At 40.8% G+C, this 25,842-nt stretch overlaps 1 protein-coding gene across 1 annotated transcript in view; it reads left to right on the forward strand.

Moving 5' to 3' along the window:
- Positions 1-25,663, forward strand: part of herc1 (HECT and RLD domain containing E3 ubiquitin protein ligase family member 1) — a 339,275-nt gene extending 313,612 nt beyond the window's left edge. Inside the window, exons 73-78 of the mRNA XM_059640184.1 lie at positions 88-253; positions 841-917; positions 7,222-7,474; positions 18,153-18,305; positions 21,450-21,755; positions 25,026-25,663. Coding sequence (XP_059496167.1) covers positions 88-253; positions 841-917; positions 7,222-7,474; positions 18,153-18,305; positions 21,450-21,755; positions 25,026-25,211 — 1,141 coding nt within the window. The 3' untranslated portion in view covers positions 25,212-25,663. The remainder of the gene's footprint in view (positions 1-87; positions 254-840; positions 918-7,221; positions 7,475-18,152; positions 18,306-21,449; positions 21,756-25,025) is intronic.
- The last annotated feature ends 179 nt before the right edge of the window (positions 25,664-25,842 follow it).

A 25,842-nucleotide genomic window follows, 5' to 3' on the forward strand; every position in this document is an offset into this window, starting at 1 on the left:
GCTTCAATTTCTATATACCAAAATATTTTTATTTAAATGATGAAAATTATTTCTATATCTGATACGGATATTTCATGGCTTTTCCAGAGGTCGCAAGTGTAAGCCCATCTTTGTACAGATTGCTAGGCAAGTAGTTAAACTCAATGCTTCGGACTTGCGGTTACCTTCACGTGCCTGGAAGGTAAAACTTGTGGGAGAGGGTGCCGATGATGCTGGTGGAGTATTTGATGACACAATCACAGAGATTTGTCAGGTAATTAAACCACTTCTATTTTGTCTGTGTTCTTCTAATCAATGAAGGAGTGGGACTGTGTAACTGCTAATTTTTCTGATGAGTTTTAGAAAAACACAGCAAAGCTTTACAGATATAATATCACAATCCCTACAGTGTGAAAGCAGGCCACTTGGTCCATCAAGTCCACGCCAACCTTCTGAAAAACATTGCACCCAGATCCAACTGCTTACCTTATCCCTTTAACGCTGCATTTCCCATGGCCAATCGACCTAACCTGCACATCTCTGTGGGCTGAAACCGGAGCACCCGGAGGAAACTCATGCAGACGCAGGGAGAATGTGAAACTCCGCACTGCCAGTTGCCCAAGGGTGGAATTGAACCCAGATTCCTGGCGCTGGGTGGCAGCATTGCTGACCATTGAGCTACTGTGCTGCTCTGGCAACATTTTCAACTAATTCCATATGGACCATAATTTAATTAAAATTTCAGCCAATTTATGGTCATTTTAACATTGGTTTAATATTAAATATCATCCTTCAGTTAGTTAGAAACATTAATTTGGATTCACAGTTACAGTGCCTGATTTTTTTTTCCATTTTAAACAGGAGCTTGAGATGGGGATAGTAGATCTTCTCATTCCTACTCCAAATGTCACGGCTGAAGTCGGCTACAACAGAGACAGGTACAAATTGTTGCTTCGTTTCAGTGCAGTTTTTGTTAATGATGAACTGGTAAGCAGTGATGAAGGTTCACAGCAGAAAGCACTTTCACATTCAAAGATTTTCAGAATTAGCAGATTGTCTTTTCAGGAAAGGTTAGATAGGCTAAGCCTGTATGCTCTGTGTTTAGAACAGGTGAATTAATCAAAACATAGAAGATCCTGAGGGAACTTGACTGAATGGATGCGGAAGGATTTTTTCCTCGTGGGAGAGTCTAGAACTAGGGATTATTGCTTAGAAAGGATACTCCATTGAAAACAGAGATGAAGAAACAGTTTTTTTTTCCTGAGGGTTGAGTGTCTTTGGAATTCCCTTCCTCAAAAGTAGATGCAGAATCTTTAAATACTTTTAAGGCAGATTCTCCCTTTATTCATTCACGGGATGAGGGTGTTGCTGGCTGGGGCAGCATTTATTGACCATCCCTAATTGCCCAGAGGGCAGTTAAGAGTCAACCACATTGCTGTGGGTCTGGACTCCCATGTAGGCCAAACCTGGTAAGGTTTCCTTCCCTAAGGGACATTATTGAACCAGATGGGTTTTTCTGACAATCGGCAATAGATTCATGGTCATCATTAGACTCTTAATTCCAGATAGTTATTGATTTCAAATTTCACCCTCTGCCATGGCAGGATTTGAACCCATGTCCCCAGAACATTACCTGGGTCACTGGATTAACAGTCCAGCAATAATACCACTAAATCGTTGCCTCCCATTAAATTTGATTACCATGGGGATGAAAGATCAACGGGGATATGTAGGAGTGTACAGCTGAGGTTAAAATCAGATCAGCCACAAAATTATTGAATAGCAGATCAGGCTGGAAGGGCTGAGTACACTATTCTTGTTTCTTATACATATTCTCAAGTTCATTTTTATACTATGTGCTTTCTGGCATACACTAGTTCAGAATGCTTGTGGTCAATGACCTATTAATGTTAATGTCTTAAATCAACATCTCGTCAGGGATTGATTAACTCTAGGTTAGTTAATTTCAAGCAGTAAAATGTATTACACATTATCAAATGGACATTACAACAAACCAGGTGATTTCTCTGTGCTTGCAAACTCTCAGCAGGCTGATGGCCAGAAAGAGTCTCAAAATTGTGTAGACACAGCAGAGTAAAGTCACCATATTCTTAACCAGATCACGAGGCTGCTCTTTCTGGAAAGGGATAGATGACTGGTGTGGTTTAGCCTCAAGGTCACAACACCTCAGGCAAGGGGAAGAAGTTGACAAGGAGAGCCCTTCCTGGTAAACTCGGTTGGGTACAGGAATTGAACCTACACTTTTGACGTCAGTCTGCTTTGGAAATTAGCCATCTAGCCAACTGAGTTAACTGATCCCCATACACAGCACATGGAGTCCTTTAAGGTGAACTCTCTTAAAACCAAGATGAGCATAAAATAATCAGCCCCAGGCAGAAGGATCTCTTGCTGGAATCTCTCCACAGGTGCTGCCGGACCTGTTGAGTTTTTCCAGCAATTTCTGTTTGTGTTGGCATGGGTTTTCTGTTTGTTCTTCATTCGTGGAGTCAGTGGTCTACAGCACAAAAAGGCTTTTCAGCCCATCAAGGCTTTGCCGATCAAAAACAACCACACCATTTTTATCCCATTTTTTCCAACCCGTGACCTTGTAAGCTTTGGTTTTGCAAGTGTAAATCTAAATACCACTTAAATATTATGAGAGTTTTGGCCTCTACCACCCTTGTAGCCAGTGAGCTCCAGCTTCATGCTTCCTCACGTTCCATTTAAACCTCCTTCCTGTTACCTTGAAATTATGCCCCCTGTTGTCAATCCCTCCACTAAGGGAAAAGGTTTCTTTCTGCCTGTACCCTCATAATTGTATTCATCTCAATGATGTCTTCTCTCAATTTCCCCTAATTCAAGTAAAATAACCACGTTCTATCCAATCTATCTTTTTAACAAAATCTCTCCAGCCCAGGCAACATGCCAACAAAACTCCTCCAGATCCTTTCCGGTGCCATCACATCCCTCCTATAATGTGGATTCCAGAACTAGCACTGGAAGCTGAGGGTCAACCTGACAGAAGTATATAAAAGCATGAGAGAAATAGGTAGGATCGATAATTGGAAATCCTTTTCCCAGGGCATAGGTTTAAAGTGAGAAGGGGAAAGTTTAAAGGAGAATGTGTGAGGCAAGTTTCTCTTAACACAAAAGGATGGTATGTTCTTGGAACTTGCTGCTTGAGGAGGTGGTAGAAGCAGATATGATAGCAACCCTCGATGCATTTATACAGACGTATAATCTGGCAGATGATAGTGATATGGACAATATGCAGATGGGATTAGTTCAGAATGACATCCTGGTCATTGCACATAGGGTGGGCTGAAGAGCCTGTTCCTGTGCTGTATTGTTCTGTGTTCTACATACACAATACTCTGTGTATACCCTCTGTGTAACAAAAAAATGTCTCTCATGTCTTTCTTATATCTTTCTTCTCCTCACCTTAAAAATGTGTCCCCTAGTCTTATAATGTTCTTTCTTAGGGAAATGACAATTACCATCAATCTTATCTCTCCCTCATTATTTTATAAACTTTTATCAGGTCACCTTTCAACCTTCTATGCTCCAGTGAAAAAGGTCCCAACCTATCCAGCCTTTCCTTATAATTCAAACCTTCCATACCTGGCAACATCCTGGTAAATCTCTTCCAAACCCTCTTCACCTTGATAATATCGTTCCTATAACTGGGCAACCAGGACTCCACACAGTACTTCAGAAGAAGCCTCAAGAAATCTTGTCCAAACTCAACATAACATCCCAACCCTTAGACTCAAAGGTCTGAGCAATGAATGCATGTATGCTGAAATACCTTTTTACCCATCCTGTCTATTTGATGCAAACTTTAAAGAATTATGTACGTGTGCCGCTCAGTCCCTCTATTCTACAACATTATCCAAGGCCCTACCAATAATTGTATAAGACCTACACTTGTTTGTTGTACCAAAATGCAGTAATCTCACATTTATTCAGATTGACTCCATCTGCCATTTTCAGCCCATTGACCTATTTGATTGAGGTTTCTGTGTAATTCCTCTGAAACCTTCTCCACTGTCGACAATGCCACCAATTTTCGTGTCATCCGCAAACTTACTGACCATACCTTCGAGATTCTCATCCAAATCACTTACGTAAAGGACAGACAAAAGAACCGATCTGTCGACCACCGGTGGCCAGTCTAAAAAGCAACCATCCACCATTACTCTGTCTCCTGCAGTTAAGCTAATTATGTGGCAAGCTCACCTTGAATCCCATGTCACCTAACTTTACTAAATGGTCTACCATGCAGAACCTTGTGAAAGGCTTTACTAGAATCCAAGTAAACAATGTCTACTGTTCAGCCTTCATCAACCTTTTTAATAACTTCCTCATAAAACTCCATCGATTTTGTGAGAAAACAATTTTCCTCACACAAAACCATGCTGATTATCCCTAATCAATTTTTGCTTCTCTAAATGTCTGTAAATCCTATCTTTTATAATCACCTCAACAATTTACCCGCAACCAATGTCAGACACACAGGCCTAGAGTTCTCCAGTTTCTCCTTACAACCTTTCTTAAACAAAGGTACAACATTAGCCACCCTCCATTCATTAGGGATCTCATCCATAGATATGTATGATACAGATATTTCTGCAAATCGTCTTATAATTTCTTCCCTTACTTCCCACAACATTCTGGGATACATTCGACCAGATCCCAGAGATTTATCCACCTTTATATTCTCTAAGAGTTTCCAAACTTCCTCTTCTGTAATGTGAACTGTCTTTAAAACATCTAAATTTATTTCTCTGCATTCTCTATACTCCATTTCTTTCTCCACAAGAAAAACTGATCCAAAATATCCATTTAATAACACTCCCACCTCCTTGGGTTCAATGCAAAGACAACCTTCTTGATCTTTAAGAAGCCCGACCCCCTCTTTAGTTACCCTCCTGCTCTTAATGTATTTGCACAATCTCTTAGGATTGGCAAATAAGGTTAAGGATAATCCAATCTCATCTCCCCTCTTTGCCTACCTGATTTCTCTCTAAAGATTAAGAGATTCCATTGAACCAAGTTGTCTATATCTTATAAGAAATTCTCTCTGATTCTTGACTAGAACTTCAATATCTGTACTCATCTGTTGTTCCTTAATCTTACCAGCATTACCCCTCACTCTAACAGGAGCAAAATGCCTCTGAACACTCTTCATCACACTCATAAATGTTTCCCCGCTTATCAGGTGTCTTTTTTACCTGCGAGCAGTCTACTCCAACCAATTTTTGAAAGTTCTTGTCTCATAGCTTTTAAAAATTTGCCTTACTTCAACTAAAAACTCAAACTGTTATGGATGGCTTATCCTTTCGCATAACCATTTTGAACCTAATGGAATTATGATCGCCTCTGGTCACAAAAACGCCCCTCAACCATCACCCTCTGTTTCCAGTCACTCCTTCAGTCTGTTACTTTTGCTATTAGTCTCCCATACAGGTCCATACCACAACCTTGCTGAAGTCCAAGTATACACTATCAAAAGTAGTGGCAGGCAGCGTGGTTTTGTGCAGAGAATGATTTGTGTCACACACGTGATTGAGTTTTGAGGGCAGCTTGGTAGACATTGTCTAGGGCACTTTAGGGAGGCCTTTGACAAGTTCCTTCATGCCAGGCAGATACAAAAGGTGAAGTCACATGGGATCTGCAGTGAGCTGTTAAGATGGATACAGTCATGGCTTAGTCATAGAAGATCGAGATTATTGATGGAAGGTTCTTTTTTCTGACTGGAGAACTATGATGTGGTGTTCCACACAGATCAGCACCAGGCCCCCTGTTTGTTTATAATTTGTCGGAGAATATAGGTGGCCTCATTAGTAAGCTTACAGATGACTAAGAGACTTGGGGAGGTGCAGATGGTGAGGAGGACTGCTGAAGGATACAACAGGGTATAGATACGCCAGATACTTGGATAGAGAAATGGCAGGTGGTGCTTAATCCAGACAAATGTAAAATGGAGATCTAACACAGGAAAGAAGTATACAGTGAAGGGCAGAACCCTTAGTAGCATCAACATACAGAGGGACCTAGCTGCACAAGTTAACAGTTACCTGCAAGTGGCAACACAAGTGGATAAGGTGGCCAAGAAAGTATATGGCATGTTTGTCTTTATCAGTCAGAGTACAAAGTATAAAATTTGGCGAGTCATGTTGCAGCTGTATAAATCTTTAGCTCGGCCATGTTTGGAATATTGCTGACAGTTCTGGCCACCACACTACTAGAAGGATGTGGAGGCTTTAGAGAGGGTTCAGAAATGTTTTACCAGAATGTTAGAAACAAAAACAGAAATTGCTGGAAAAGCTTTGCAGATCTGGTGGCATCTAGAGAAAGAAATCAAAGTTAACTTTTCAGGTCCAGTGACCCCTCCTCAGAATGGCATTGAAGGATGAGGAAGCGACTTGACAGAAATTTACAAAATTGAGAGGCTTGGATAGAATGGATAGCCAGAATCTTTTTCCTAGAGAAATGTTGATTACAGGGACACATAGATTTAATATAAAAGGAGTAAGTTTAAAGGAGATGGGAGAGAAGTTTTTTTTTAACGCAGAGTATGGCAAGTGCCTGGAGTGCGCTGCCACAGGCGCTGATGGAGGTAGATACAATAGCAACATTTAAGAGACGTTTGGATAGAGCAACGAAAGAAAAATACATACTTCATTAAAGCAAAAGGTTTTTCTGTTTAGGAAGGCATCCAATATTGGTGCAAAAAGTCTGTTCCTGTGTTGTGTAATGTTTTACTTTACTTGATCTTGTCATTTGTTTAAAACGAGGCATATGTGACCATATCTATAATTACTTAACACTGCCTAGAAGCAGCTTTTGCCATGTTGCTTGTTGCTTGTCTGTTTTAAAGGGAGGTATTTAGGCAATCTTGCTAATGCAGCAAAGCCTTCAGTTTACAAGCGATTGGACAGCTCCCACTACCACCCCACTTCTTCACTGTTCACACAGATTGGTTTATCTTTTTCTCCATTTATTTAATAACCTCTTGGATTTATCCAGCCATTTATTCTCCCTTATGCAAGTTTTGAAAATCAAAAGCAACATTTTTACCAGCAATGTTGTTGTTATTTAAACCTAATCACTGTCATTTCGAGCTGCTGGTGTAATTTTCTTGATAGTATATGAAAGTTCACTGCCTTATTCAGCTAATTACTGAGGGACAATAACAGATTTCTAAATTTATAAAGGAACTTGCTTGTTTTTCTACAGATTCCTCCTGAACCCTTCAGCATGTTCGGATGAACACCTGCTGCAGTTCAAATTTTTAGGAATTCTTATGGGTGTTGCCATTCGTACAAAGAAACCATTGGATCTCCACTTAGCACCAATGATATGGAAGCAGCTTTGCTGTATTCCACTTTCTTTGGAAGATCTTGAGGAGGTGGACTTGCTTTATGTGCAAACGCTCAACAGCATTCTTCACATCGAAGAAGGTGGGATAACTGAAGAGAATTTCCATGAGGTTAGTGTTTCATTATGTTTGATGAACCCTAGTCCTACTTTTGAAAGATCTTTCCCTGAGGAAAGTGATTCTTTTTGATCAATATTATTTAAGTCAGTAATGGCTGCAGGATTGTTAAGTCACAACTGATGAACCTTGAGTTTTCCTGCATTATTTTAAAATATTAAGTATTCTATCTTTTCTTAGTGTTAAATATCCTTGAATATTCAGCTCCCAATCTTGGTCATCGGTTGTGAGGACAGATGAAATTGGGTCCAAAGCTTATGAGGAACTGAATGTAAAGTTTAATGATTTTGGACTTGTAATGGTTTTCATTGGACATTCTTTGGCGATACACTCCCTGCACTTGGCTGCTCGACTGTTACAGCTGTAATTTTTAGCTAGTTCTAGAACATAGCTTTCAGAAAACAAGATGATTTTGTAATGCTTGAGTTTTGCTTTTAGGGGCTGCATAGTTTCTTTTTTGCCCCTTTTGGCCTGTAAACTGGAAAATGGATATTTAACTAATTTAGAGCTGAAAGTGCTAGGACAGTTTTTGCAACTTGAAGATCGAGGGTATATGCTTTAGCTGCACAGTATTATGGTTACTTTTTGGGGCACTGAGGTGATTACCTACTGTTTCAGAAGTCTCAAGAACATTTTAGTTAAGGGAACAATGCTTGATGATACCATTAGGCTATAGTTTGTTACGGGGCTAAGTGCCGTGAACTCAAATGCCCGGAATCCTGAAAATAAGAAGCATCTTTGAGTGAAAAAGAAAAGCAAACATGAAGATTCTGAATAATAAGTGTTCTAATTCAAGTGAAGACAAAGGTTTCTTGATTAGCTGTTGAATTGAAGATCGACTATTGTTTTGTGGACAACATTGTGTCATTAACACATAAAACAAAACAAAGAAACTGAGAAACAGATCACCCCACCCTTGTAGCCTGATCTACACAAATTCATTTTCCCTATCTATATTTTTCCACTTGTAATATTTGCATCAAACTGTCTCTTTTTGTTTGCCTTATTTGTGAGTGAATGAACATGGAGCATTTGGAGTTTTAAAGAACCATCATCTAAGTTGCACAGTAATAAAGATTAACTTACTTTGGTTTGCCATTTGTTCAACAATAAATCACATGGAATCCAGGGTAACTTGGCACAGTGGATCTAAAATTAGTATCATAGACATAAGGTGCTGGGAGTAGGCTGTTTGTGCGACTGGAGACTGCGATCCTGTGGCATATCACTGGATAGCAAGAACTGCAGATGTTGAAGAAACTGAGATAACAAGGTGTAGAGCTCGATGCACACAGCAGGCCAAGCAGCATCAGAGGAGCAAGAAGGCTGACATTTCGGGCCTAGACCCTCCCTCAGATCCTCCCTCAGACCCTTCTTCAAAACATTTCTGATGAAGGGTCTAGGCCGGAAACATCCGCTTTCCTGCTCCTCTGCTGCTTGGCCAGCTGTATTCATTCAGCTCTACACCTTCATCTTATGGCATATCACTTGAATTGGGTTTGGGTCTCTAATGGTTTGCAAAGTTGGGTAGAGTACTTCTAAATTAGAAGGCAGGATGTTAGAATTTGTTTGTAAAAATGATAGTGGGGAAAGCGTGCATGGTCTCTTGCAGAAGTGTTATGCTTTTCTAAGCTTGGAGGTGAAAATAATATCTGCAAGCAGCTGCCAACACACAGTCAGTTCTGAAGTTAAAACGTGTCAATTGGCTGTGTGGTTGTTCTGACATTTAGGCCAACAATTGAATTAATATCATCCAATTAATTTAAACCAGGTGCTGGATACCAAAACCCAATTAAATTAAAATACGGTGTTGACGACCTGAAACCAAACCTATCATTCAAAAAAATTGTAGGTCATCAAGTGTATATAAGAAGATGGTTTTTGAAGATGTGTGAGAGCGCAAACTGCCATTGGAAGAGTAAAACTCTGGCTCTCACAGAAATCTTTAAGCTCTCTGAGTAAGCACCATCTAAAAGGCACAGCAGCACTCATAGCTGATATTCCTGACAGAAGGATTTAACAAAAAAAATTTCCTGACTGAAGAAAAGCAAAAAAGGCACAGAACATTTCAGAAGATGCATCCTGACTCTAGTTTTCAGAGTCTAAATTTTAATTTATTTTTCTTACTACTTTGATTTATATTAGTGAGACTTGTATTTATTGGAACAGCATGCCATTAGAATTTTGTCTGTTAGGGTATAGTTAATAGTTAAATGAGAATTGCTTGGTTAGTAAGTAGGTCTGTTAATTTGTTCTCTGTTACACTTAGGTAAATAAATTGTTACTTATAACATGAGTAGCAGGGATTTCTTTCATTTACCCTCTCCTTTATAACTGATTGTGATGTGAAAGGCAGCTTGCACCATTTTTCCCATTTCCTTTAGCAGCTTACAGAGCAAGGCCAGCTTCTCTGGGTGTTTTGGTTTTAATTATCGGAGGGGTTCAACCTTCTCAGATGTCAGATACTTTACAGACTTTTAAGCGACTCTTTGGGTAGGCACATGGAGGATAGTAAAATGTAGGGTATGCAGGGTGGATTGATCTTAGGAGGATAATCGGTGGGCACAATATAGTGGGCCAAAGGCCTGTACCGTGCTGTACTGTTCTATGTTCTATGTTCCTCACCATAACAACCCAGGTTGGGGACTCACTTCTGGGTGGTTTGTGTATAGAATCTGAACAGATTTAGACTGGTATGAACAGATTTGTGGTATGAAAGGTCCCACCAGATTTAAACAGGCTCGGGCATTAGTGTCCTAGATCTTTAAATGAAATCTTGATGAGAAGTGGAAAGTTTGTTTAATTTCGGTTACTTGTGGTTGGTTAAATCAGAAATGGGGGAAGCACCTCTTCACATTGCCAAAGAGGTTTTAGGGTTTGAGGATGCTTCCTAAATTTACCAAGAAAGTTGAGAAGGGCAGGGGAGGGAAGTACAGTTAAATTTAGAATACGGGCAAAATTTGGGTTTAACTTTGGGATAAGAGGAAAGCTGAAATTGTAATGGAGTTTGCCAAGCATTTAGGTATGTCAGAGAAACAAACAAGTGCAGTGGAGTAAGAAAACATTAAAATGCAAATGAACAACTGGAGTTACAGAATGAAAAGGAGAGAGTTGTAAATAAAACAGAAGACAAAAAGGAAAGAAGATTCTAATCCGAGAGAAGAAAGGAGGGAAAAATGTTCAAATTGGAAAAGGTGAAGTTGGAAATTGAAGCAAAAAGACTTCAAATGATAGGTGTAAAAGTACAAGATAGAAGTGATGATTAGCCAGCAAGCCAGTTAGAATATGTACAAATATGCCCAAACATTACCAAAATTCAATGAAAAAGATGTAGCGGCCTCTTTCATTTCCTTTGAGAAATTGGCTAAACATGTGAACTAGTTAGAGAATATGTGGTACATGTTAGCTCAGACTAAGTTGGCAGGCATGTCTGACGAGGTATTTGCAGCACTGTTGGATGAGCTGTCAAGAGAATATGAAGGAGTGAAACAGACTATTTTGAGCGCCTGTGACTTGGTACCAGAAGCATATAGACACAGCTCGGAAGTATAAGGGAGGAACCAGGTCAGACTTGCATTGAGTTTGAAAGAATTAAACATAACAATGCCAATGGATGGGTGAGATCATTAAAGATGGAAAAGACATATGAGAATCTTGGAAAGATTATTCTGCTGGAGGAGTTCAAAAGCTCACCTCCAGAGATAATGATAACTCCTGTTGAGGAACAGAAAGTTACCAAAGTAAGAAGAGCTGCAGAGATAGCGGATGAATCCATATTTGTGCATGAATTGAAATGTGGCTTCCGAAAGCAATTTTATTCCATCAGGGATAGAAATTGGAGAAAAGGATGATCCTTCAATGAAAAGCAAACGGTAGATCACATTAGGAGCAGTTTACCACAGGTGAGAAAAGAAACCCAAGAGGTGAAAGGCCTCCGGCGTCCCCATTGTAACAGGGGACATACACAGCCACAGTGCTGCTGAAGAGAGGTGCTGGGAAGAAGGATGTGGTTTTAAAAAAGGGCTAACCTAGTGGGATTAGTTGCGGGAGTGAAGGAAATCCCAAGAGAAGTTGAGAAGCTACAGGAGAGTGCATAGCTAGTTATGGGCTCGATAGTAAGAGAGTTCCCCATCTCTTCAAAGACTTCACCTGTGTGGGTGATTTGATAATGTTTGGGCATATTACTCAGGAAGAACAAGAGGAGAGATAAAGAGGTTAAAATATTGAGAGATACAGGATCTAACCAAGTCTGTCGTAATGAGATGAAAATATTTGCACTTCTGAACTCTTACCCGAGAGTGACAATCTGTGGAACAAATGGAGAGAGATTTAGCATTCCCCTGTTTAAGATTGGACTAGAAAGTCCAATCAAGATTGGGAAAGTGACAGTGGAAGTGATTTGAGTGTGTATTTCAGGAATACAGTTTATTCTTGGAAACAACTCAGCAAGATCAAAGTTGGGAGTGATGCCCCTTGAAGTGGAGAAGCTGAAGGAAAACTAAGGACCTGAGGAGTTGAAAGAAAAATGCCCTGGAATTTTTCTGGACTGTGTGGTGACAAGATCCCACAGTTGTAGGTTAAAGCAAGAGGGAAAACCCAAAGAGAAAGATGAAGTGAGGTTCAGTTAGCTGACACCCTGTTTGATGAAATGGTAAAGGAAAAACCTGAACAGATAGAGGATCAGGCAGTGGTGTTTGGTTCTGAAAGATGAATGGAGTTACAATAAAAAGATGAGGCAATAAAAGATTTATACTATAAAGCCTATGTGGAAAAGGAATCAGAATGTATTCCTGAATGTTATTACCTTAAGGATAAAATCTTAAGGTGGAAAGGGAGACCTTGGCAGGTTGGTGCAGAAGAGAAATGGGTGAAAGTGCACCAGATTGTGCTGCCATTACTGTCTAGTCAGGAAGTATTATGGGTAGCATGCACATTACTTGTAGGATGTCATCTAGGAGTGAGGAAGACTCAGGCTAAGATATGAGGCATTTCTATTGGCCTGGATCACACAAAGATGTGGTTGAATTTTGCCTCTTCCCACATTTGAAAAACATTTCATGCACATTGATTGATCGTGTAGGTCCCCTCCCTAAAACTAAAAGTGGGAACTAGTATTTGCTAACCATAATGAATGTGTCTACTGGATTTCCAGAGGCAATTCCATCGCAGAATGTCAAGGTTGTGGAGGAGTTACTTGCTTTCTTTACCTGTTATGGTCTGCCCATGGAGATTCAATCAGACCAAGGGTCCAATTTTGCTGCCAAATTATTCAAGGAGGTCATGGATAGTTTAGGCGTCCAACAGTTTATATCGAGTGCATATCATCCTAAATCCCAGGGGTCATTTGAAAGGTGGCAGCAGACCCCAAAGACTATGCTGAGGGCTTATTTCCAGGATATGTAAACGATTGATATAACAGTATCTAATTTATATTACTTGCTATTAAAGAAGCTCCAAATGAATTGACTTATTTTACTCCATTTAAATTGATCTTCACACACGAAGTAAGAGAGCCTATAAAATTAACTCAGGAAAAGTTGATTGCATGAAGTCAGATATCACACTTGGATTATGAATCTGAGGCGAAAGAAACATTAAACGGAGTAGGTGAATTAGCTAGACAACATCTGAAGTTGGCACAGAATCTAATGAAGTGGGAAGCAGATAAGAAATCTAAAATCCAGACGTTTGCACTTTGTGATAAAGTATTGATGCTGTTATCAGTGATAAGAGACTCCTTCAGAGCAAGGTTTAGTGGTCCCCATCAGCTTGAAAGGAAGTTAAGTCAGGTGAATTATCTAGTAAAGATGTCAGATAGGAAAAACCTTTATCAAGTATGTCATGTGATTATGCTGAAACCTTGGTGTAACAGGGCCAGGGAACCAGACAAATAGGTATTAGTCACTGCCACTCAGAGTGAGGAATCAAATCCAAATAATTAAGATTTTGATGTGCCTCATAATAAATAATGAGGAATTCCTCAAAGAATGGGATAGGGTAGAAAACTATCTGTCTCAGGAACAGAAGACTGAATTGAATAATCGTGTTGCAGCTCTGTGGACATATGTAGAAAAGGGGAAGAATAGAATGGGGAAGACTAATGCCTGTAGTACATGAGGTGGATGGAGGGAATGCTGTTCCAATAAAACAGACTTAATCCTCTCAAAGCAGCACAGATACCGAAAGAAATGTAGGAGATGCTCCGAGAAGACACCATCGAGCCAGGTCAAAGCAAGTGGGGTTCACCCAATGTGTTGGTCCCCAAACTTGATGGTATTCAACAATTCTGGTTGGATTATTAGAAGGTCAGCACTGTGACTAAATCAGACTTATACCCAATTTCAAGCCTGGAAGACTGTGGAAAAATTTGGGCAAGCCATTAACATCACAAAGTTAGATTTATTTTGTGGCTATTGGCGAACACATTTGTCGGAGAGAGCGAAAGAAGTTTCTGCATTTGTAATTCCAAATGGGCTGTATCAAGTATCATGTTTAAAGTGATGCACTTTGGAATAAAGAATGCTCCAACCACATTTCAAACATTTATGCACAACTTTGTGGAAAGATTAATTAATTGTGCCCTCTGTATAGATAACTTAGTGATTTTTAGCCATTCATAGAAAGATCACGTGCATTTAGCAGAGCTCCACGAAAGACTATGGAAGGCAAATTTAGCAAAGACAGAATTTGCGAAAGCAGAAGTGACGTTCTTGGGACACAACATTGGACATGGAAGGATGATACCAAGGACCATCAAGACGAAGGCCATCGAGAAATTTCCAAGACCATCCTCAAAGAAGGAAGTGCAATGCTTTTTTGGGACTGAGCAGATTCAACAGGAAATTCGTACCAACTTTAGGAGCATGATGTCATTGCTGATCGATTTGTTCAAGAAGAACACAAAATTTCAGTGAACAGATTAGTGGGCAGGAAACAATTGAGAATTTAAAGGCAGTATTAACCACCGCACTACTTTAGCCATACAATTTTCTTGAAACCTTTTAAAGCAGCTGTTGATGTAAGCAATGTAGCGGTTGGAGCTGTGTTGTTACAGGAGGATAACTGGCATTAAAAGACCAATTGATCTTTTTTTCCCCCCCCAATAAACCTGATAATCATCAGGAAAATATTCAAATGTTCAGCGTCAGTTATTTGAGTTTAGTATTGCCGTTACAACATTTTAATGATAATGTTGTGAACAATGCATCTGAGATGGTGTGTACTGATCACAACATTTTGACGTTTTTGGAAAGATTTAGGGCAAGAGTACCAGACTATTTCCTTGGAGTCTTACTTTACACGTATTTAATTTACAGATTGCACATGTTGCAGATGCATTATCGCAGGTTTAAAAGGGAAATGTGCACAGAAGATAGTGATCATGGATTTAGTAATCATGGCATTAAGATTTAGGGAAAAAAGTCATCTTTTATAATGATGGTTCATTTGTTTTCCTAAGGGATGGAAGTGGTGCAAAGTTGGGTAGAGTACTTGTGAATTAGAGGGTAGAATGTTAGAATTTGTTTGTAAAAATGATAGGGGGAAATGTGTGGTCCCTTTCTGAGATGATGTGCTTTCCTAAGCTTGGAGATTTTTTTAAAATGTCTACAAGCATCAAATAGTTCTGAAGTTGAAACAAATGTCTCAATTGGTCATGTGGTTGGCAACCTAGGTCTGTTTTGATGTTAAGGCAAGCAGCTTGAATATCACACAATTTAAATTTTAAATCTGATGGCGTTGACAACCTAGGACCAATCCTATTGTAAGAAAATTGGCAGGTCATCATGGATATATAACGAGTGGGTTTTTGAAAATGTGTGAGCACAAACTCTTGTTAGAAGTGTAAAATTCTGGGTCTCTCGTAAATCTTTAAGCTCTCTGATTAAGCACCATCTAAAAGGTACCATAGCACTCTTACCCTAATATTCTTGACGTAAGGATTCGATGAAGAAAGAAGGATAGCGGAAAAGGCACAAGACATTCTAGAAGACGCATCCTGATTCTAGTTTTGAGAGTCTAAGTTCTAATTTATTTTTCTTACTACTATGATTTATACAAGTGAGACTTATATTTATTGGAACAGCATGTCATTAGAATTTTGTTCTGTTCAGGATTAGTTCAGCTTCTAAGTAGGTCTGTTAATTTGTTCACTCTTAGAGTTAGGTAAATAAATTGTTACTTGTACTAAAAGTGAGCAGCAGGCATTTCTTTCATTTAACCTCCTTTATTAAAAGTTAGGAGGCGAAAGGCAGGTTATACCATTTTTTTCCCATTTCCTTGAACAGATTACAGAGTGACCCAAGCTTCTCTGGGTGTTTCGGTTTTAATCATCAAATGGTTTTGAACTCGAAATCATATTATCAATGTGTTAGCGATAGATGAGAATGTGAAGGAGATGATAAGTATTTTTGCAGATGACACAGAGATAGGCCAGGTGGCTGACAGTGAGGGAAAACATTTTGGGTTACAGGAGGATGTAAATGGGTTGGTCAGGTAGGCATATCAGTGGCAGATGGAATTTAACCTGTTAAATGTGAGGCAATGTACTTTGAAAGAAGAAAAAAGACAAGGTAGTACCCAGTGAATCTCAAGACACTAGGAAGCTTAGAAAAATAGAAGGATCTAGGGATACTTATCCACAAATCTCTGAAGGTGTCAAGGCAGGTTAATAGGGTAGTTAAGAACACAGAATTATCTATTATAAGAGCAGGGAGGTGATGTTGGGGTTGTAGAGGACTTTGTTCGGCCAGAAATAGAGTACTGTGTGTAGTTCTGGTGATCTCACACTTTTGAAAAGATGAGTCCAACCCATCTCTTCCTACCATCCACATCCAGAACATCATCAGATGCCATTTCCACCACCTACAGTGAAATGCCACCACCTGGCACATACTCCCCTCCTCCCTCGCCCACCTTCCTCAGGCACCGTTCCCTCTGGGACACCCTCATTCACTCTCAGCAGCCCCTCATGGCACCTTCACCCGCAACCACCAAACTTGCGATACCTGCCTATTTACTTCCTCCCTCCCTCGTATCCAAGGGCCCAAACATACCTTCCAAGTGAAGCAACACTTTACGTGCGCTTTCCAGAATCTGGTCTACTGCATTCATTGCTCACAATGTGGTCTGTTCTACATCGGGGAAATGAAGCATAAACTAGGTGACCACTTTGCAGAACATCTACATTCTACGTGCAAAAATAAAGCCCTGAGCTACCTGTTGCCTACCACTTCAACACACCACCCTGTTCCCTGACCAATATCTCTGTCTCAGGCTTACTGTAGTGTTCCAGTGAAGCTCAGTGCACACTGGAAGAACAACACCTCATTTTCCCTGCAGCCCTCCAGACTCGATATGAAGTTCAACAATGTTAGGGCCTCAACTCTCCCATGTCCTAGCACCCTACCTCTCACACCAGGTCTTGTTATCGCATAGCCTGCCAATACACGCAATCTATTGTTAGTCACTAACAGTCCCCATAAACAGCTATTCACTCTCCAAGCCAAATCATTATCAACTCCTTCGTCTATCCAACTGCTCATCTCTCTCTTTGGGCTCCATACCTACCTATCGTTTGCTGCATTTCTTCTGCATGTAAACTGATGTTTTCATAGCTGCCATCAGTTCTAAGAAAGGGTTAACGGACCTGAATTGTTAACTCTGATTTTTCTTCACAGATGCTGCCAGACCTGCTGAGCTTTTCCAGCAATTTCTGTTATTGTTTCTGATTTACAACCTCTACAGTTCTGTGTTTATGGAAAAGATGCAATTAGGCTGGAGAAGGTGTAGTGGAAAATCATCAGGACGGTACCTGGAGCAGAGTATCTTAGCTATGAAAAGATTCCAGATAAGCTTAGAGGTTTAGGTTTAGAGTTGGATGAACACAGCAGACCAAACAGCATCAGAGGAGCAGGAAGGCTGACATTTCGGGTTGAGACCCTTCTTCAGAAAGTAATTCTAGATAAGCTTGGGTTTTTGTTTGTTGGGAAGTTGAATGGGGACCTGATAAAAGGTGTCTCAGGCTGAAGGGCATGGACAGGCTGGATCAAAAGCAGCCATTCCTCTTTTTAAGGCAACAAGAACAAGGAGGATGCAATTTTAAAATGAAAGGTAGGAAGTATAAAGGAAACTTCAGAAGTAATATACTTATAGAGGCAATGTTTGTGGAAGGTATCTAAAACTGGCTGAGAGGATAGTTGAGATAATGGGAACTGCAGATGCTGGAGAATTCCAAGATAATAAAATGTGAGGCTGGATGAACACAGCAGGCCAAGCAGCATCTCAGGAGCACAAAAGCTGACGTTTCAGGCCTAGACCCTTCATCAGAGGCTCTCTGATGAAGGGTCTAGGCCCGAAACGTCAGCTTTTGTGCTCCTGAGATGCTGCTTGGCCTGCTGTGTTCATCCAGCCTCACATTTTATTATCTGAGAGGATAGTTGAGCTGGGTAACCTTTTAACTTTATGAAGTACTTGAATAAGCACTTGAAATGTCATAATGCTGGAAAGTGTGGATTTCATGTATTTTTGACAGCCTTCAGCACAGAGTCTCTGCTATCTTGTGTACGTGATTCTATCATCATGTAAAATCCAGAATTAAACTGATGGACTTGCTCTATAAGACTAAGTTTCAGCCTTGATGAGTAGAAGAATTACATTTGCCTTTGTATTTCAGATGATACCCCTTGATTCTTTTGTGGGTCAAAGTGCTGATGGTAAAATGGTTCCGATTATCCCAGGTGGGAACAGTATCCCACTCACCTTTTCCAATAGGAAGGAATATGTGGACAGGGCAATTGAATATCGGCTGCATGAAATTGATCGGCAAGTAAGTAGATCACCAAAGTTAGCCCAATCAAATAATGGCTGTCACAATTTGATTTCTTCCACAGAGTGCCTGTTGGAATAATTGGTACAGGATTGGAATGTGGATTCAGAAAATATTACATGATGTCTATTCTGTTCTGCTATTCCTTTCATCTCTTCTGATTATTATAATTTTGCACTTTTCTTTTCCTTCTGACGTGACTTGGGATGTTTTCTACATGTTTTTAAAAAGAGTGCTTGTTGATCTGGTTTTAATGAAAATTGACTTTTGATCATCTTATGCTCTTGTAATAATGTGATGAACATACAAATTAGGAGCAGGAGCAGGAGTAGGCCATTCAGTGCCCTGAGTCTGTGTTGCCATTTAATAAGATCATGGTAGAACTGTCTGTAACTTCCAATTGTGTTCCTGCCTATACCTGCTAATCTTTCGCCAGCATGTTTAACAAGAATTATCTACCTCTGCCTTAAAAAATATTTCAAAACTCTCTTTCTGTTTCCAAAGATGGGTGGAACTAGAGTTCCAAAGACTCTAAAAGGGATGGCCCTTTTAGAAAAGATTAAGTTAACTGACCAAAATGGAAGATTCCCTATTTTTCAGGCTGTTTGCTGACACCACTGAATTTTTCTCATTGTGCATGCACGGACCCTTTGGGAAGTGCTGTGCCAATTTAAAACAAAAGGCAGCAACCAAATAAACATAATAGATATCAGCGATTGTGAGAGAATAACATCACTACAGTACTAGCAGGAGAAGTGCACGTTCTGCTTTGCACAAGAGTAATGGGAGCCTTTTGCTGATGTCAGAAAACTTGACCCATTTTTAAAACAGTGACCAAGATAATGGGAACTGCAGATGCAGATGGAGAGGATAGGTCAGTCCAGGGAGGACGGACAGGTCAAGGGGGCGGGATGAGGTTAGTAGGTAGGGAATGGAGGTGCTGCTTGAGATGGGAGGAGGGGATAGGTGAGAGGAAGAACAGGCTGGGGGCATGGGGCAGGGACGAGCTGGGCTGGTTTTGGGATGCAGTGTGGGGAGGGGAGATTTTGAAGCTTGTGAAATCCTCATTGATACCATTGGGCTGCAGGTTCCTCAGCAGGACATGAGTTGCTGTTCCTGCAACCTTCGGGTGGCATCGTTGTGGCACTGCAGGAGACCCAGGATGGATATGTCGTCTAAGAAATGTGAGGGGGAGTTGAAATGGTTCGCGACTGGGAGGTGCAGTTGTTCATTGCAAACTGAGCACAGGTGTTCTGCAAAGCAGTCCCCCAAGCCTCCGCTTGGTTTCCCCAATGTAGAGGAAGCCACAACGAGAACAGCGGATGCAGTATACCACAATGGCAGATGTGTAGGTGAACATCATCTTGATGTAGAAAGTCATCTTGGGGCCTGGGATGGGGTGAGGGAGGTGGTTGGGGTAGGTGTAGCACTTCCTATGGTTGCAGGGGAAAGTGTATGGCCTGGTGGGGTTGGAGGAGAGTGTGGAGCGGGCAAGGGAGTCCCGGAAAGAGTGGTCTCTCCAGAAGGCAGACAAGGGTGGGGATGGAAAAATGTAGGATCAGATTGTAGATGGCGGAAGTGTCGGAGGATGATGCGTTGTATGCGGAGGTTGGTGGGGTGGTATGTGAGGACGAGGGGGATTCTCTTTTGGCGGTTATTGCGGGGACAGGGTGTGAGTGATGAGTTAGGGGAAATGTGGGAGACACGGTCGAGGATGTTCTCAACCACTGCGGGGGGTGGTGGGGAAGTTGCGGTCCTTGAAGAATGAGGACATCTGGGATTTATGGGAGTGGAATGCCTCATCCTGGTAGCAGATGTGGGGGAGGCGAAGGAATTGGGAATAGGGGATGGAATTTTTGCAGGAAGATGGGTGGGAGGAAGTGTATTCCAGGTAGCTGTGGGAGTCGGTGGGCTTGAAATGGACATTGGTTGCTAGTTGGTTGCCTGAGATGGAGACCGAGAGGTCCAGGAAGGTCAGGGATGTGTTGGAGATGGTCCAGGTGAACTTGAGGTTGGGCTGGAAGGTGTTGGTGAAGTGGATGAACTGTTTGAACTCCTCTTGGGAGCACGAGGTGGCACCGATACAGTCATCAATGTAACGGAGGAAGAGGTGGGGTTTGGGGCCAGTGTAGGTACGGAAGAGGAACTGTTCCACGTAACCTACAAAGAGGCAGGCATAGCTTGGGCCACTGCGGGTACCCATGGCCACCCCCTTTGTCTGTAGGAAGTGGGAGGAATCGAAAGAGAAGTTGTTGAGGGTGAGGACGAGTTTGGCTAGGCGATGAGGGTGTCAGTGGAGGGGGACTGGTCAGGCCTGCAGAGCAGGAAGAAGCGGATGGCCTTGAGGCCATCTGCATGGGGAATGCAGTGACCACCTTGTTGTAGAGAGATAGTAGGAACTGCAGATGCTGGAGAATCTGAGATAACAATGTGTAGAGCTGGATGCACACAGCAGGCCCAGCAGCAGAGGAGCAGGAAAGCTGACGTTTCAGGCCGAGACCCTTCTTCAGAAATGGTTTTAGTTGTACCACCTAGTTGTAGATTTGCAGCCTCTCCAAGTCACCCTGTTTCCACATGAATTCTTGGTTCTTACCTAGAATTTAGGCCCCAAATGTAACAGTGTTTACCCCGATTTCTGCACTTGCCCCACCACACACTCCTCCCTCTAGCCCCACCCCATTTTTATGTAATTTCCAGTATATCCAAACTGATCTCAGCCATCGTAAATTAGTTATCAGCATTGTTCTTTATACACTCAGGACATTTAGGAAATGTTGTCCAATTGCAGAATCAAGTCAAATATTGCAAACTGTGTTTTGAATAATTGCAAGCACGGACTGGTTGGGTATGCTTGTTGAGAACGTGGCTTCGACCAAGAGTATATGCTGTTTGGAACTGGAAGCTACGTGTACTCAAGTTCTGTACTACCAAATGACTAATCAATGAACTGTTGGCTGGAGTTTTGTATCTCATCATTAATTGGAATTTTTTATGTTGCCATTCATTACACAAGCAGGCAACCAGTCTGCTCTCTAGCTGTCAGAACTTGTTTTACTTATGGACAAATAAACCAGATATGCTTTTGTTTTTAAACTTTAGCAAGAATTTGACTATCTGTTTGCCTTTTCTTTGCTACTCATTCAGGTAGCTGCGGTTCGAGAAGGGATGTCTTGGATCATTCCAGTTCCCCTGCTTTCTCTCCTTACTGCTAAGCAGTTAGAACAAATGGTTTGTGGACTGCCAGAAATCTCCGTAGATGTTCTAAAGAAGGTTGTGCGGTATCGAGAGGTGGATGAGCAACATCAGTTGACACAATGGTTCTGGCAGACGTTGGAGGAATTCTCCAATGAAGAGCGAGTTCTTTTCATGCGCTTTGTGTCTGGGCGATCTCGTTTGCCAGCAAACACTGCCGATATCTCTCAGAGATTTCAGATTATGAAAGTTGATCGGGTAAGAAACATTTATTCTCCCCTGGAAATTTTTTGTTCAATTATTTTGACAAAGTCCCGCATAAGAGATTGGTGTGTAAATTAAAGCATATGGGTTTGGGAGAGTCTTTTTCCGAATGGCAGGCAATAACTAGTGGGGAACCACAGCTATTCACAATATGTATTAATGATTAGGTGAGTGAACTATAAATATAACATTTCCAAATGATACAAAACCAGGTGGGAGGATGAGCTGTGACGAAGATGCAGAGATGCCTCAGTTAGATTTGGACAAACTGACTGAGAAAATGCATGTCAGATACAGTATGATGTGAATAAGTATGAGATGATCCACTTTGGGAGCAAAAACAGTAAGATTATTATTTAAATAGCTGTAACTTGAAAGAGAGTAATGTGCAATGAGACCTTGGTGTCCTGATGCACCAATCACTGAAGGTAAGCATACAGGGGCAGCAGACAGTCAAGAAGGTAAATGGTGTGCTGGCTTTCATAGTGAGAGGTTTGAGTATGGAGTGGGGATATTTTGCTGCAATCATACAACACCTTGGAGAGCCCGCACCTGGAATATTATGTGCAGCTTTGGTCTCTTTATCTGAGGAAGTATGCTGTTCCTATAACTGGAGTACAGGGAAGGTTTAACAGACTGATGGCTGGGATGGCAGGACTGACCTATTGAAAACTGGTTGAATTGGTCAGGATTATATTTACCGGAATTTAAAAGAATGACAGGGATCTTTTATAAACTTACAGAATTTTAAAGGGACGAGATTTAATAAATGCAGAAAGGATGTTCTCAATGGTGGGGTGTCCAGAACCAGGGATCACAGTTTAATGATACAGGGTAAACCATTTGGGACTGACATGAAGAGAAATGTCTTCACCCAAAAAGTGCTGAGCTTATGGAATTTGCTACCACAAAGCATTTGATTTCAAAGCATTGTATGATTGAAGAAGTAGTTGGATATCGCGCTTGGGGCTAAAATAACGTGGGACAAAAAGCAGTAACAGGCTAATGATTTGGACGATCAACCATGAACATAGATGAATGGTGGAGCAGGCTCAAAGGGCCAAATGGCCTACTCCTGCTTCTATTTTCTACACTTCTAGTGTCTTAGTACTGACCATCTTCAGCTATTTACATCAATGGCATTCCTTCCATCATAGGATCTGAAGTGGGGATGTTCATTGATGATTGCAAATATTCAACATCATTTGTGACTCCTCAGTTAGTGAAACAGTTCATTTGCAAAAGCAGTAAGACCTGGATAACAATCAGGTTGGGCTGACAATTCAGTGGCGATCACGCCACAGTGTGTTAGGTAATGAGCCATCTTGAACAAGAGAGAATTTAGCCATCATTGACCTTCAATGGCTCCCACCAATATGAACATCCTGGGGATTAATATTGACCAGCAACTAAACTGGTCCAGCTATAACAATATTGTGGTTACAAGAGCAGGTTAGAGATTAGGAATCTTGAGGATAGGAACTCACCACTGATTCTTTAAAGCCTGTCCACCATCAAAAAGGTATAAATCAGGAATGTGATGGAATACTTTGCATTCGTCTGTATAGATGCAGCTCTAACAGCCGTCAAGAAGCTCAGCACTATCCAGGACAAACCAACCCACTTGACTAGCACCCAGTACACTATCTTCAGTATTTATTCCCTCCTCCACCAATGCATAGTGAAGCAATTTGAGCCATCTGCAAGATACACTGCTACAACTCACCAAGTTGTTTGACAGCACCTTCCAAATCCTTGGTCTCTACCATCTAGAATGCTAAGGACAGCAGAAATGACGGACTATCACCTTCAAGTTTCCCTCCGAGCCTCAAACTGCTGACCTGAAATTATTCACTGCTCCTTCATTGTCACTAGGTCAACGTCCATGAACTCCCTTCCAAAACGCATTGTTTGCACTGCAACAGTTTAAGCAGGCAGCTCACAACTACCTTCTCAAGATCAATTAAAGAAAGTTAACTAATTCGGACCCCACCAGCAATAGCGAGATCCTGCAAATGAAAACATAAAATCTAGCTTGTCGATCATTTACTACTTTTAACATTGAAATCTATTTGCCTAGCCCCAGTTTTGGCTTGGTGAACTTTTCACCATTTAGAGAGTGCCCTGTTCTGTCCTTTCTATGTCCAAAATGGATAATTTTTCATATTTGCCTACATTGAGATGCCCATTCACTTAATCTATTAATAACCTTTGTCAGCTTTCCCTTATGTGGTTTACCATTTTATACCGTACCATTGTGGTTGGCTGATTTTGGATATGTGACTTTCTATTCCACATTCTAATATATTAATTAATACAGTAAATACTTGAGGCATGAATCTAAACTCTCAGACACCAGATGCTGCCTGGCTTGCTGTGTTCTTCCAGCCTCCTGTTTGTCTACCTTGGATTCCAGCATCTGCAGTTTTTTTTTGTCTCTAACTTGTTACAGCCTGTCCATTTGAGTACCTGCCCAACAAACCCACTCTGAAGAAGAGTCACTGGATCCAAAATGTCGACTTTACTTTCTCTCTACAGATGCTGCCGGACCTGCTCAGTTTGTCCAGCAGTTTTCTGTTTTTGTTTCAGATGTCCAGCATCCACAATTCTTTGTCTTTGTTTAATCCACACTCTATCTCTTCCTGCTCAGCCAGTTTCCTAGCAAGGTCAAGAATGTGCCTTCAGTCCTGTGAGCTAAATGCCTATAGGGGATATATAAATAGCATTCTTTTCTCCAGTACTTCAAAATCATCACTTCAAAAAAACCCAAGCAGATTCCCCAAGGCATGGCCTATATTTTACAAACCCATGTTGGCTTGCTGATCAGCTGAAAGTTAACTTGCCCTTAATTCTTGAGTTGAGTAATTTCCTGACCAAAGGCTATCAAATCATTCCTTCTCGCGTGCCCAGCAAAATGCAGTCAACCTCCAACATCTTTTTGTGTCGTACCTGGAATGTTATTGATTGTAAAAGTTCCCTCAGTTTGACCATTGGCTGCTCTCGAAGTTGACTTTAAGTAAATAACCCTTAAATAAAAAATCCAGCGAACTAGATGAATATCTCAATGCTGTCAGAAACCAGCAGCACATTACTTTACACTCAAGCTAACTTTTTGATGATCTACAAGAGTGTATGACTTGTGAATTAATTAAATGTACCTGTGTGTATACTGATCTGTTAAATGGTTTAAAGTTTGCTATCCAATAATCTGGTGTTCTAAATTATGTCTGACCACCACTCATGATCATATCTGTTCCTTGACAGCCTTACGACAGCTTGCCTACCTCACAAACCTGCTTCTTTCAATTGCGTCTACCCCCATACTCCAGTCAGACAGTCATGGCAGAGCGATTGCGCTATGCTATCAACAACTGCAGATCTATAGACATGGACAATTACATGCTGTCTCGCAATGTGGACAATGCAGAAGGCTCTGATACTGATTATTAATTGAACAAAGCTACTGCACAACGGGGCAATGGTGGACAAATCCTGTGGTATTGCAAGCGTAAGTGACTACTGCAGCTATAGTGAGGAACCCAGAATATTTTAATTGTATATGAACTTGAAGAAAAATGAATGTGATTAATGTTATTGTTTGATTTTAATTTCAACTATAAGCAGGTTTAAAAAAGTTCTCCTGGTATTTGTTTTTGTTCATTTTTTGCTAAGTTTGCATGGAGATATTTTAATGCATTTTTGAGTGGTATAGATGACCTCCTCCCAAGTGTTAGGAGAACTTGAAATTAGAGTTTAACAGAAATTGTACATTATGTATAATTGTTCATGAGGGAGAGCAATTTTACATAAATATTCTTATATTTATTTTTGTTTTGATTTGAATTGCCTGTGCTGAGTTTCCTATCAGAAAGACATCCAAAAAAATAAAGCATTAATTCAAAGTTATTGTGTCTGTCCATTATTTCATGCTGTTTTAATCAATGATTTTAAACCTTTGCATATATTTTTTCAACCAGGATAAATTATTTAAGAATTTACCTAACTGGGTTGAGAATTACCAAAATAGGACTTATGCAGCAATCACATTAAATACTGCTGAGAATCACCAAATGCTTTTAGC

The sequence above is a fragment of the Stegostoma tigrinum genome, chromosome 36, assembly GCF_030684315.1.
Source record: "Stegostoma tigrinum isolate sSteTig4 chromosome 36, sSteTig4.hap1, whole genome shotgun sequence".
In the NCBI taxonomy this organism is placed as follows: Eukaryota; Metazoa; Chordata; class Chondrichthyes; order Orectolobiformes; family Stegostomatidae; genus Stegostoma; species Stegostoma tigrinum.